At 42.4% G+C, this 14,552-nt stretch overlaps 2 protein-coding genes across 2 annotated transcripts in view; both read right to left on the bottom strand.

Moving 5' to 3' along the window:
- The window catches only part of LOC146509274 (uncharacterized), a 37,484-nt gene extending 30,401 nt beyond the window's left edge, over positions 1 to 7,083 (bottom strand). Inside the window, 2 exon segments of the mRNA XM_085174860.1 lie at positions 1,240 to 2,721; positions 6,955 to 7,083. Of these exon segments, the coding sequence (XP_085030986.1) occupies positions 1,240 to 2,721; positions 6,955 to 6,960 (1,488 nt within the window). The 5' untranslated portion in view covers positions 6,961 to 7,083.
- Positions 1 to 14,552, bottom strand: part of alcama (activated leukocyte cell adhesion molecule a) — a 334,175-nt gene that overhangs the window by 170,542 nt on the left and 149,081 nt on the right. The gene's annotated exons all lie outside the window — the stretch shown is intronic.

Here is a 14,552-nt window from a genome sequence, read left to right as displayed (position 1 = left end):
TTTTTTTAAAACTCCAGCCAGGGTGGATATTTTTGAAAACTCAGTTTTTGCGTTTACATGGACGAGAAAAACTGAGAAAACACAGCGTCAAAGGTGTGCGCATTTTTGGACGTCACACTGTGCGCCAGGTTATTGTTTCAATGAAATGAATTTCTACAATGGCAGACTTAGACAAAATACCATTACTGTTAATTTTACTCTGCAGTGTTTTAATGCTTACGCAGTTGCTGTCCCTCCACACATAGGACTCAGTTCTGCTTCTATGCGCCAAGACGAAAACGGAAAATGTCAGTTTTCAAAAATACCTGTGTAAGTGTGGACGTAGCCTTACATGGATAAGGATCAAGATTACATGGAATGAGTTTGCTACTATGAACAGAAGTTCAAGCTTAATTGTAAATGTTGACTGTTCTTTTTTTCATTAAATTAAATATAACATTATCAGCATCTTAACAGCACAGTATGATGCCATTCTGGTAGCAGACTTAGCCTTGATTACACACAGGCACACAGATGTCTGCATGGGCATTAGTGCCCACCGTCTGATGACATAATTTACTTTACTATGGCAGACTTAAGTGGACTCAATCATTCTTCACCTTACTTTCTCTATTGCCTGCCACTGGTGTATGTCTCTTTTCCATGTTTAAAGGGCACCCCCCACCCCAAAACAAAAAAACACATCTGGTGGTAGGCGGTATTTTCGCCACTAACTCCAAAATCCACCATTCCCAATGCATAACTGATTATTTTTACACATTCTTTTGCATTTCAGTTTGTTAGGTTTATACAGTAAAATTACTTATGTAATTAACATTCCATACTTGAACCAAGTGGGAAACATTGGAGAAAAAGTCAGAGATTTTAACATTGCATTAGCCTGGGGATAGCCTTATCATCTTTAGGATGGCTAGAATAATTTCCACAACTTATTGACAACAGCAACTACAGTATGTGGATATCAGTAACCATACCCTTTCAATTGTCAGAATATTAAAAAAATTATGTATACGCAAATTACAATTTCAAGCTCAGTTAAACCCAAACTGTTATATCAGGCATCTTACTACTTTTTTACAGTTTTATTGGAGTACTTAGTGGAGTATTTCTTCCAACTATTCCAGTCGGTAAATAAAGGAATCGTTATCAAATACTGAATGTCTTTCAACTAAAAGCAGGTTCAATAATAATCAGGGGATCCTGACAAGAAATAGCTAAAAGGAAAGAATAAATACTTACCATATAGTTCTTGGCTTCTTCCTGGTTCTTCCTAATCTCCCTTTGAATTCTCTGCATTTTCTCCCAAGTGTTGTTAATTTCTGCACCAGTTTTTTCTATTTTACCTTTTATCTCAGTGACAGTATTTTCCAGTTTTTGTTCAACCCTTTCCCTTTGTCGCTGTATTTTTGTCTTCATGATTTCTAACTCATCCCTCTCTTTCATTATCTTCTCCAGCAAACGCTCAAGCTCCCTTCTTTTTTGCTTTTCTCGAAAATTTGTCCATTTGGTTTGAGCCTTTACTTCTGTTAAGTCCCTTGTGCTCTGCTTTGTTTCTTCACCCTTGTTACAAAGCACTTCATTGTTTTCTTCTTCCTCAGAGATCAAATTCTGCATGTAAGTATTTGGTTTGTCTTTTTCTACATTTTCCCTTCCTGTCTTTAGTTTCATTTCAACTCTCTTTAAGTCATCTCTTTCAGGCTGGGTGTGTGTCACTTTAAAGCTTAGATCTGAATCTTGTTGCTTTTGATAATCAATATTCATCTTGATGTTCACGTGATTGTTCTCTGCCATTAGCTGCTGCTTTGCACTTTGAGTCACTTCCAGTTGTTGTTCACTGTCTTCCAGCACATCCCAAAGTTTCTCCATCTCTTCCTGGATTCTACACAGTTTTCTCTTCACTGTGTCAAATGTGGCTTTTCCATTGTTTCTTTCGCTCTGTCCTTCTTTATACATGTGAATTTTCTTCATTTCAGCCTGTTTTATAATGCTTGCCCATCTGTGCTTGACCATGTTGATCTTTACATACATAATATGTTTAATGTGGTTAATTTGGTCACTGTTTTTTGAAATGTCCTCTTTATTTCTTTTTAATGCTTGCTGTATGTTTGCTTTAGTTTTCTCCATTTTTTCTTTAACTTTCTTTACTTCAACCATTATTTTCCTGTTTTTCTCAGTTGCATTCTCCAGTATATCCAGTTCCCTCTTTACCTGCTTATTAAGGGGCTCTTTGGGTTCCTCCCTTATTGGTGATTCTGTCTTACTAGCTTTTATAGTGTCTAGCTTGTGTCGCTCATTGATGAAGTATTGACGTCTTCTGTCCAGAGTATCCTTCTCTTGGTATATTTTAGTCCACATTTTCAGAAGGTTTGTTTTTTCCTTAGCAACTGAATTTTTGCTTTGTTTGAGTTTCTCAGTTATATTTTTTATTTGGAAGTTAAATTGCTTTAATAGTCGGTGCTGTTTGTTTCTTTCAGATGTCAGTCTCTCAATGTCTTCCTGTTGCCCCTCTGTCTTTGTCTTTAAGAAGTCAATTTCATTTGTCTTTCTTTCTGTCTGTCTCCAGAGTTGTTCGATCTCCTCTATTGCTTGACATATCAGTTGCCTTTGTCTTTTTATAGTTTCTTTTTGGGTTTTCATGTCAGTTCTTGTTTGTTTGCTATTTGATTGCTTTCTGTTTTCCATTGTTGAGTTCCATTCTGTTGTCATCCTGCTGTCTTTGTTCTGTTGGTAAAAATAAATGAATAAACAAAGTGGCCAAACCATAACTAACAAATGACAAGACATTCTAAACTCATACTGTGTTGGAAGATAACAAGTAAAAGAGGGATAACCAGAAATTGACAGATGGATTGGGGCCACAACTGCAGTCATGTGGATGCTGTACCAGTCCATCATGGTGAACAGAGAGCTAAATATAAAAGCGAAGATCTAAATTTACTGGTTGCTCTACATCCCTACACTGTAAAATGTAATTCTAAATGTTTGTTATTTCAACATATTATTCTATATCAGTTTGACGATAGATGACTGAAGTTGTTGTTATAACACAGAATTACAAGTTAAAAACGTCCCAATTACACCAAAAAAAGCTAACTTGAAAACTCATGTCCAACTAAATCAGCAACTTATGTTTGACAATGTGGGTAAGTTGAGCACAGCAGGATTCAAAACTGTCGCACATGACTGATATCGAGGTGCATCATGGGGAATTGGCGGTTAACGACATGCTCACTTTACTTGGACATTTCTAATCGTCTTCTTTGGAATATGCTTTCAAGGTGAGTAACATTGCTTTAGCTAATGTAACTTTAGCCGACAAGGTCCAGCTTGTGTGTCATGACCAAATTTGACCTAATAAATTGACATATGGCCTTTTTTATGGGTTTAATGTGGCACTGACCAAATCACAAGTATTGTGCCGCTAGCTTTAAGGTTGTGCAATGAACCACTGTTGCGATATTAGCAAGCTAACTCAGCGAATTAATAAAGCTTATTTCATATTGTCTCTGTACTTGTAAATTTCTTTCAAGTTCACAGGCTGTTGTGTTTTGGTGGAAGTTCATTTTGGCAATATTTCCAATAAATGACTGGGTTCAAAGTTGTTATTAACTGCTGCATGCTAAGCTGCAAGAGTGCACTGAGGATTGAGACAAAATATGGTCTACAAACCAGCATTATATTCGTTTTTATCAGATAGTCCTCCAGTGTGTTTATTTTTTGCTTTAATTATATTGTGCAGTTATTTGTTACCCTGAAATGCTTTATGCTTAACAACAGCTCACTATTTTAACTTATTTTTGAACTCTTGTGTTCAGTATGACTAGATTGTGTGAGTTGCCCTCAACATAGACTATCCAAAGGAACTTAAGGGCATCTTTGAAGTCATTCAGAACGTCCTAATGAACATTGGTGGAAGGCAGTGCATCTCAGTAGTGCATGGTCTAAGAAACAGACTCTTGCAGAACGCCAAGCAGAAATGTAATTGTATGCTCACAGCATACAATTGCCTTAGTGTTAAGGACAGTTTTTATTTTACTGTTTGTTTTTTTTTATTCTTGCAAGTTCTCATTCTCACTTTTGTATGTCACTAAATGACTACACTTTACATTCCAGATTAGACAATTACTCATTTGTTCATGGTTTAAGAAACTTATGTGAACAACAATATAGTGGTGGACTCTGCAGATGCATATCTCATGCAAGTCAGTAGTTTTTCCTTTGTTTTGCAATTGAGCAGACTCAAACTAATGTTTCTGAAATATTCATATTATCAAATGTTTCAGAAGCATGCACTCATTTTCAGAGATATTGGTTGTGTGGAATTTGTTGCAATTGTAAACAAAGACAAATACAAGAGTTTGATGTCTTAGTTGTTATTAACTGATCTTTACTGTCACTTATCAAAGGTTTTGTACTATTTTAATATTTCAAGTTTTATGCTAACAGGTGTGATGTGATACATGTACTGTATTAACGGACAAGTGTCCCGTTGATACATTACATTAATGCAGACTTTATGTTGTTACTTCACAAGAATCACTACTGCTCCTAGAGTATTGGTCAGAATTTAATCTTCACCCAAAGTGGGCTCAAGACCAAGTTCAAATTTATTGTTTCAGTTTTGATGGATTGTGAGCCTGATGAGCTACGTCACTGATTTTTCTGTTTCTCAGATGACTAAGATGGCACAATACATGGTGAATGTTGGGTGCTCATGAGTAATTGTCTTGTCATGTTCTTAAAAAAAACTTTCTGCCTGAAATGATCAGATACACTTTAATGGAATCTGTGGGGGGGGGTTTCTGTAAACAACAGAAAATTAATTTAAAGGAATGTAGATATTTAAACCTTATGTTAGTTAAGCTAAAACAGATTCCTAAGTTAAAAGAACTACTAAAGTATTTTAATTAACTAAAAAATCCAAGTCAACTGAACTAGGACAAGAGTTTAAACAATAGATTATTTTAATTTAGCTGAAAGGGTTTTCCCAAGTAAAAATGACAATTAAAGGAGTTGAACTGACTAACAAATCTCAGTCAACTAAACTAAGACAAAAGTTTAGACAACATGTGATTTTTCATCAACATAACATTTGGTTGTGTTACAAGAACAAACTCTATTTCTTGACTTAACTTAAAATTTTAAGGCAGCCCTTTACCTGATATTTTTAAGTTGAAACAACAAGTTATATTTTACAGTGTACCCTCACCTATGGTCATAAGCTTTGGGTAGTGATTGAAAGAACAAGATCGCAGATACAAGCATGACATTAGCTTTTTCTGAAGGGTGGCTGCTAATCCTTCACATTGAAAGAAGCCAGTTCGGGTGGTTTGAGTGTGTCCCACAGGGCGGAGGCCCCGGAGCACATCACGGACACACTGGAGTTCCCCTGGATAAACAGGAGGAGGTGGCTGGGCAGAAGGAGGCCTGGGGTTCTCTGCTTAGACTGCTGCCCCCACGACCAAGCCACAGAGAAGATGGATAAATGACATAATTGTTTATATCACATTTACAGTATTTTTTTGGCAACAATGTAATAATGTAGTTGGGTTATCTGAGGTCTGTTCTATAGCAAATGTAGAAAAAAATGTGTTTAAAGAATGTGACTGTTTCCTTGCAAGACCATAGCGCGGCTACGTCTCCAGCCTGTCCACAGCTTGGACACAAACATTTCACTGCATGTATTACTCTGTATGATTGTTGTTTAATGCTTTTTAAAATCATATTCAAGTAGATTTTGAAATGAAGATAACTTGTATTTTTTTTTTTTCGCATTAGAGGTGTTTCAGAGAAGTTTAGTTTTGTAATTGCATTTTTACCTTGTTTATACTTGTACTTTTTAAAAAAAATAAATATCTTGTATGTAAGGTGACCTTGAGGGTCTTTAAAGGTGCCTATAAATAAAAATTTTTATTATTATTATTATTATTATTATTATTATTATTATTATTATTATTATTATTATTATCATTAAGAAAAAATAGATTAACACACATGCATAAGCTGCAAACATGTTATATAGTTGTTTGGAATATAATTACAATGAGATTATCTTGGTTTAACAAGAGGTAACTGGATATGTTCAGACTTTAAATGTAAACAGCCAATTTGCATTGAATTAACCTGATGACTAAAGATTTTACATTGAGGGGGGGGGATCATTTTCATTTAACAAGTGAAAATAACATTAAAAACTATTAATTAACCAAGCATAACTTTGTTTTCAACAGATAAACATATATTAATCCAACTAATGAGTCAAGTTCAAATTCTGCTAATTGACTGAGAAACACACCTGGCAATGTATTCAAAACTGCATTTGTAGTAGATATCTCCAGACCAAATTTTACCATTATGACAGACTCACAAGTCTGAGGTGAAAAAAACTAAGCGTAAATTTAGAGGTAACTGTGCTTTTGCTGTAGCTGCTCCAAAGTTTTGGAATGATCTGCCCTTCCACGTTAGGCAGGCCTCTTTTCTTTCTAAGTTTAAAATGTTTCTTAAAACATATTTATTTGCTGAAGACTTTGGCCTTTTTTTTTAACAGGTTGACTCTGTTATGCTGTTTATAAAAAAAAAGGAATATATAGATAGATATTCCAGTGATGACCTGTGCTCTAAACGTTTCTAGGAATCTTTTTGCAACACATAAATGTGTTGGTTACTATACAAAGTTTATCAAACAAGTGTGAGTCTACTATTGGATAAATAACTGTATTAGGTATTACTTTCTCTCTGTGAAAGCTTATAAATATTTTAAGTATATGTATATAAATAAGTTATACATCCTGAATGTAAAACTAATAAAATTACAACATATTAGTAAAACTGAGTCAATGTATTGAACCAAATCAAAAGTATTGTTTTTATGCTTGTATCTATCCTATGTCAGTTCCCTGCCCCCAGTCCCCACTTCAAACCTTGGATGAGTAGAAAAAATATAATTCATCCTACCTCCATGTTCTTTTGCTTTGTAAATTTAAAAACAAAGCTGTGTAGCAGGTCATCTGAGAGTCCTGTGCTGGTTCACTTTGACGGCAGTTCTGTGGAAGTGTAGCAAGTGAGGACTATTCTGACCTAAACATTGTATATCTTCTCTGTCCACACCACCACTTTGATTATCAGATACACATGGCATCCAATAAGTGTGTCTAATTGGATAATAGGTAATGTTTGGCTGCAAAAACGTCATGCTCCCTGAGTCTGGTCTCAGCTGATAAGGGTGGGGTCCATACTTGGCTGCATAGAGCCATTCTCCATGTATGCAAAACACACAGACTTGTGTGCTTACTATGCTTCCATATTCCAACATTTTAAAGATACAAATAACATCTGCTAGCTTTTTTAGTAGGAATTGCTTGTGAAAAGTAGTGTGCAGTGTGATTATGTACAGAATTTGTTCAAACTAATAAAACCTTGACTTGAAACCCGCATTAAAGGGAATACGGTATTTAACAACATTTACATACACCATATACTTGTAACTGAAACCACAGTTCTACAGGTTCAGAGGAGACCATGTTGCTATTTACAAAGTGGTATATCAAAACCACAAATTCTTTGCAATTGCATTATTCTTAAAATATTTTATAAATATAACTTAGTATGACTGTTACTGTTTCTAAGACAGTCATAGAGTGGTTTAAATGACTTACACATTTTATACAGAGTCCTCACTTTTGGGGATTGGACTGTATTTTAAGTGTCTCCCATTTTACAGAAAAAAAAGCCATGTGAAAATATTTCAGTTTTAATTGCATATGTCAGAAATATAAACTATTCAGAACAACTTGAACGGCTGAAAGGTTACAACAGTAGACAAGATAAGGAAAAGCTGCCATACTTCTAATGGTCTTGCAGGCACTGCCTCCTCCTCCTCCTCTGCTCAGTGCACAGAAGGAAAAACAGAGAAAGAGTGAGATTATAAATTTATGAAAGCTGAAAATAAAATACGTAGCAACTTATTGGTTCGTCACAAAATATATTACAGATGTTTCTTGTCAGGAGTCTGGGCCTCAGTGTCTTTCTCGGCAGTGTTGATGACGTTTGAGATAGTTTAGGTGGGTTGTGCATTAGTTTATCTCAGACACAGACTACTTTGTCTTGTCATTTTTTTATTCATTAGAGATTGAGTGGATTACTGGTGTTGGGGCTCAAGTCTAGGAGCCCATCTGCTCGGGTACTACTACAACCATTTGTAGTGGGGATGGTGGGTGCTGGTCTTGAGTGGACACACACATCATAGCAAAATTGTATGTTGTATGTTTCTCTGTTTTGTCTTGCAGGCAGAGATGGGCAGTAATCCGATTACTTTTTCTTAAGTAACAAGTAAAATAAGAGATTACTATTGCGTTTCCTGGGAGGAAACGCGCTGGCGTTCGGAGCAGACTGAGGCAGCAGGCGCACTGTGTACCTCTGCCCAATATCCTGCTGGTAATGTTCAATCATTGGAGAACAAACTAGATAATCTGAGGGCAAGAGTCACCTTCCAAAGAGACATGAGGGACTGCAACATTCTGTGCTTCACTGAGCCATGCTGGACCGTGCTGTAACTGCATCTGATTGATCTGAACAGAACGGCAGAGTCAAACAAAACCAAAGGTGGAGGATTGTGTCTTATGGTAAACAGAAAGTGGTGTGACACCAGGAGCATTTCTACTCTCTCCAGTGGCTGCTCTCCACATCTGGAATACCTGAGCATTAAGTGTCGCCCTTTTTACCTGTCCCGTGAGTTCACACGCCACGATGGTCTACATCCCCACCCCAAGCAGACACAGGTATGGCTTTATCTAAACTACATTATGTGCTGATGTCAGGCGTTGTGTGGAGGCGAGAAAGAAGGAACCCAAACGCAGGACTCACAGGTAGGTGAAGACTGGTGAAGGTTTATTATAAGGAGTGGATGAACCGAGGGTGAACGGACACTGACTGGCTGGATCACTGAATGGCTGACTGAACTAAGAGAACACACGGGAAGGACAACATCACACGCACATCAATGACACGACCAAGAACTGGTGAAACCGAGGAACTTAAATACACAGGTTGAATGACGAAAATGATTGGAAACAGGTGAGTACAGAGCTGAACATAATCTGACTAATGACACGAGAGACAAGCTGACACGGGGAAAAAACAGGAAGTGAAAACATTGATGTGGCAAAACTGAAAACACTGGGTCACAGACCCAGGAACCCTGATAGTACCCCCCCCCCCCCCCTTCAAAGGCCGGCACCCGACGGCCAAAAGAGAAAAAGACCAGAACAGGGCGGGCGGAGGGGGCCCAGGACGTAGGGATGGAGTCCACACAGAGACAGTTCAGGTGGGCGGCCACGTGGCCCGTGGCTGAGACGAGACAGTTCTGGTGGGCGGCCGCGAGGAAGACGGCGGCAGCCGCTGAGCTGGTCCAGTGGGCGGCCGCAAGGAAGACGGCGGCGGAGGCCGGTGAGCAGGTCCGGAGGGCGGCCGCGAGGAAGGCGGCGGTGGCCGCTGAGCAGGTACGGAGGGCGGCCGCGAGGAAAGCGGCGGCCGCCACTGAGCAGGTCCGGAGGGCAGCCGCGAGGAAGGCGGCGGCGCCCGCTGAGCAGGTCCGGAGGGCTGCCACGCCGGCGATGACCTCCAGAACGTGGCTGGGGCGACGGCGCGGCAGCCGCAGGACCAGGCGAAGCAGCGGCTGACGCTGAGGCTGAGGCTGGCCCAGGCGAAGCAGAAGCTGAGTCTGAGGCTGGACCAGGCGAAGCAGAAGCTGAGGCTGAGTCTGAGGCTGGACCAGGCAAAGCTGAAGCTGAGTCTGAGGCTGGACCAGGCGAAGCAGAAGCTGAGGCTGAGTCTGAGGCTGGACCAGGCGAAGCAGAAGCTGAGTCTGAGGCTGGACCAGGCGAAGCAGAAGCTGAGGCTGAGTCTGAGGCTGGACCAGGCGAAGCAGAAGCTGAGTCTGGGGCTGGACCAGGCGAAGCAGAAGCTGAAGCTGAGTCTGGGGCTGGACCAGGCGAAGCAGAAGCTGAGTCTGAGGCTGGACCAGGCGAAGCAGAAGCTGAGGCTGAGTCTGAGGCTGGACCAGGCGACGGCACGGGAGCCGGGGGTGACGGAGCCACAGCTTTAGGGCCAGCGGGCGCGGAAGCCCCTGGCTGGAGACAGGCAGGGCCAGCGGGCGCGGAAGCCCCTGGCTGGAGAGTGGCCGGGCCAGCGGGTGCGGAAGCCCCTGGCTGGAGAGCGGCCGGGCCAGCGGGCGCGGAAACCCCTGGCTGGAGAGCAGGAGGGCTCACAGCTGGCTCTGGGTGCTGTGGCTGCAGGTCCGGGAACTGAACAGGATGGTGGACGGGCGACTGGGCTACAGACTGGACAGGGGCAGACTGGACTGACTGGACTGACTGGACTGACTGGACTGGAGGCGACTGGACTGGAGGCAACTGGACTGCAGGAGGCTGGACTGGAGCAGGCTGGACTGCAGGAGGCTGGACTGGAGCAGGCTGGACTACAGGCTGGACTGGAGCAGGAGTGTGAACTGATTGGACTGAGGAGGCTAATGGATAAACAGAGGTCGGTGAGGCTAATGGCTGAGCTGAGGTTGGTACGACTAATGGCTGAGCTAAAGACTGAGCTAATGAGGGGATAAAGCTGCAGCTTGGGCTAGTAAGGCTGGTGCCTGAGCAGGGGACAGGTCAGCTAGCCTAACTAGAGATAGTGCTAGGGCATGGAAAGTTGAGTGAGGAGATGGACGGGCTGGCGAATTAGCAGGCGGACAGGTTGGCTCTTCCGTGCCTCCGGAGCGTGAGGGCGCTGGCTGGAGAGTCTCAGCCGAGCCTCTAGGGGGATCAGGTCGGATCCTGGCCGCCCTCAGCCTGGGCGCTGGGACAGGCGCGGGAGGTGGCTGGACACCAGTCACCCCCACCCGAGAAACAGGAACGGGTGTGGAGGCAGACTGGGTCACAGCTGCCCTCGTCCTGGGAGCTGGCACAGGAGTGGTAGCCATCTGAGGAGGTGCTGTAGGGACAGGCGGAGCCTTAGCTGCCTTCACCTGAGAAGGTGAAACAGTTGAGGAGGAAGGCCAAATCTGGGCCGCCGTGCTGGCAGGAAACGGCTGGGTGATGGGTGTGGAAACAGTGACTGGGTGTGTGATACAGACAGGTTTAGGTGCATGAGTATTTTTAATAGTGGCCTGGGCTGATGAAACCGGTACCGACTGACAGGTGGACGAAGGAGCAGGTTCAGATAAAACAGTCCTAGAGTGGGCAGACGTAGGGTTTGCGTGTACAGGGACCGTAACAGATTTATCAGAGAGTGTTCTGGCCCTTCTGCCATCACCATTTACAGTCTGTGATTGAACGGTCTTCGGGGGTGTTGAAGTGCGGCTATTGTCCTTAATCAATCCCAGCTCAGAGGGAGCAGAGCTGAAAAATTCTTTCCAATCCACATCCTCCTCCAGGAGGGAAACACCCCACGGATCAGAGATAAGTTTATTAGTTGTTTTAAGTGAAGAATCGAATGTGGAGGGTGGAAAACAGTCACTGGAACTCACCACCTGACAATAGTCCATGTTATGGACTCTCGTGTGCTTCCTCTTCCCGCTTTCTCCGGGAAGAGGAAGCTTTTGGGAAGTCTGACCATAATGCCATCTTCCTAATTCCTCATTGTAAACAACACATACAGAGAGATGAAGTAACCACAAGGGAGCTGAAACGCTGGTCTGCCAAACACTACAGGACGCGCTCAATGATGTAGACTGGGACATGTTCAGGGCATGTGCAGTTGACATCAATGGGTTTATGGAAGTAGCAGTAAGCTTCATTAGTATGCTAATGGAGGAGATCATCCCCACTGCAAGAGCCGTGACATTCCCGAACCAGAAACAGACAGATCGATCCGCGCTGCAGTGAACGCCAGGACCGCCACCTACAACGCAGGTCTCGCATCTGGCAATATGAGCGCCTACAAACTGCTTCATACAGCGTGCGGCACGCGGTGAGGGATGCCAAACGCTGGTATCAGGAGCGCGTGGAGTCTCGCTTCCACCAGGGCGACACACGGAGCATGTGACACGGACTACGCACAATCACGGACTATAAAGTAGGGGTGGGTTTTAATAATCAATTCATCGATTAAAATAGATTCTGGCTTGGATAACGTGATATCGATTCATTAAAATCCTGAATAGATTTTTTAAATATAAATGTATTTTGCCCAAAATTCCAGAATCTCAGGTGAAACGTCACAAAATTTTGACAACCACCAAACATTTAAAACAGTAAATGAGAGCAGGTACAGGCTTATGCACAATGACGTAAACACAAAGCGTGGACTCGCAGATGAGATGTCAGTGAGATGTCGCCTTTCTCACGGCATGGCTGAAAGCCGACAGCTCGCTGATTCTGATGTTTCAGCGGGCCTGCGCTTTGTGTTTACGCCCTTTTTGCGCTGATTCTAAAGCTGTTAGTTTTATATCTCTCCAAACAATATTGACCGAACCAGCCGCAAAAGAAGATCCAAAGTAAGTTTCACATAAACATTGTCATCGTCATGGACTCCCTCTTACTTTTGCTGTTTTGCTTCCACCACACACTTCATGCACAGCTCTCTCTCTTTCTCAGTGTACTTCAAGAACAGTTTCCCGTCTATCCCCGAAATCTGTTTTCTGCATTATTCGCTTGCTTGTTACGCACAAGACTACAGCGCTGTCGGCCGATGTTTTTTTTTTCTTTTACTTACTTCCGAAAAGAAAACCTAATTTCTGCCGTTCAATAGGCTTCTGAACAAATTTAAACTTTTTAAAATTATACAAAATGCAAAACGCTTAGCGTGTCTCTAATAAAACCGCTGTAACTTCAGAGGTAATGTTCATATGTTGATTAATGGTTTTCTTTCGTTTTTGATGTACTGCAGAATATTTTTATAAAATCCCAAGCCAGGAAAATCACCTTCATGTTTTTCTATGTTTTATCTTCAGCTACTTTGACACAAAGGCATCTGCTGTGATGCTTACACCTTTGATAAAGTCTAGAAAGTGTCAGCTTCCTTTTTATAGATACAAAAATATGTAAATGTACTGATCTGAATTATAATATTTCTGACTGTCTGAGGCAAAATTTCCCAGATTCAAATCGAATTGAATTGAATTGAATTGAATTGAATTGAATTGAATTGAATTGAATTGAATTGAATTGAATTGAATTGAATTGAATCGAATCGATTCAGGACCTTGTGAATCGGAATCGAATCGATTCTAGAAATCAGTGACGATACCCAGCCCTACTATAAAGCCAGGGACACAGCGCCGATCAATGTTTCTGCATTCACCAATGAGCTGAACACGTTCTACACCCGTTTCGAGGTTAGCCAGGCAGCTAATGCTAACTACTGCCTGACAACTGAGGACGGTGACGTCATCAGTGAGGGACCGGTGATCAGCATCGCGAAGCATGACGTCCGAGTGGCACTGAGGAGAGTGAGTGTTAGATTTGTATTGTTTATTGTCATTTATGCTTAGAAATATTTAACCATATATGCTTAGAGGTGTATAATCGATTGTGTAGTGATAGGATGTGTGATCCTTAATAGTCTGAAAAGGCTTGGTGTGCATTCAAGAGATCCACCATCCTCCCTGTGCCCAAGAACAACAAGCCCTCATGCCTGAACGACTACCGCCAGTTGCACTGACTTCAGTGGTAATGAAGGTGTTTGAGGGGCTACTGAAGAACATCATCTCATCCTCCATCCCAAACACCACAGATCCACTGAGTACGTCATCGCCCATGTTCTGCACACCACCAGTTCAGCGTTCAACACAATAGTGCCCAGTAGACTGTTCACAAAACTGAGGGATCTAGGACTCAACAGCTGTCTGTGTGTATGGGTGTTGGACTTCCTCACTGGCAGAACTCAGGTGGGGAAGGTGGGTAGGTGCGTCTCCGTCAGCATCACCATAAAGCACCACTCTGGCCTCTACTCTACTCCCTCTATACTTCAGACTGTGTGGCTACCCAAGGCTACAGTACCATTGTGAAGTTTGCTGACGACACAGTGGTGTTGGGCGCCATCTCCAACAACGATGAGGCGGCCTACATGGATGAAGTGAAGAATCTGGCATCGTGGTGCCAGGATAACCACCTCCAGCTGAATATTGGCAAGACCAAGGAACTGGTGGTGGACTTCAGAAGGAGTAAGGACAGAGACTACAAGCCCATTGTCATCAACGGAGCTCCAGTGGAGAGGGTGCCATGCTTCAAGTATCTTGGTGTCCACATCTCCTCAGACCTGACATGGTGTACCCACATTCAGGTCCAGTCCAAAAAGGCTAGGCAGCGCCTGTATCATCTCCGACAACTGAGAAAGTTCAGGGTCTCTCCAGTGATCCTCAGGACGTTCTATACAAGCGCTGTGGAGAGCATCCTCACACAGAACATTGCATCCTGGTATGGGAACAGCTATGTTAAGGAGCAAAAAGCTCTTCAGAGAGTGATCCGTACAGCAGAACACTTCTGCATGGCTGCTCTCTCCTCCCTACAGGACATTTACACCAGGAGATGCTGGTCCAGAGCAGCCCAGATATTGAAGGA

Source organism: Neolamprologus multifasciatus, chromosome 10 (genome assembly GCF_963576455.1).
Source record: "Neolamprologus multifasciatus chromosome 10, fNeoMul1.2, whole genome shotgun sequence".
Taxonomy (NCBI): domain Eukaryota; kingdom Metazoa; phylum Chordata; class Actinopteri; order Cichliformes; family Cichlidae; genus Neolamprologus; species Neolamprologus multifasciatus.
This window is presented reverse-complemented; position numbering and strand designations above follow the sequence as displayed.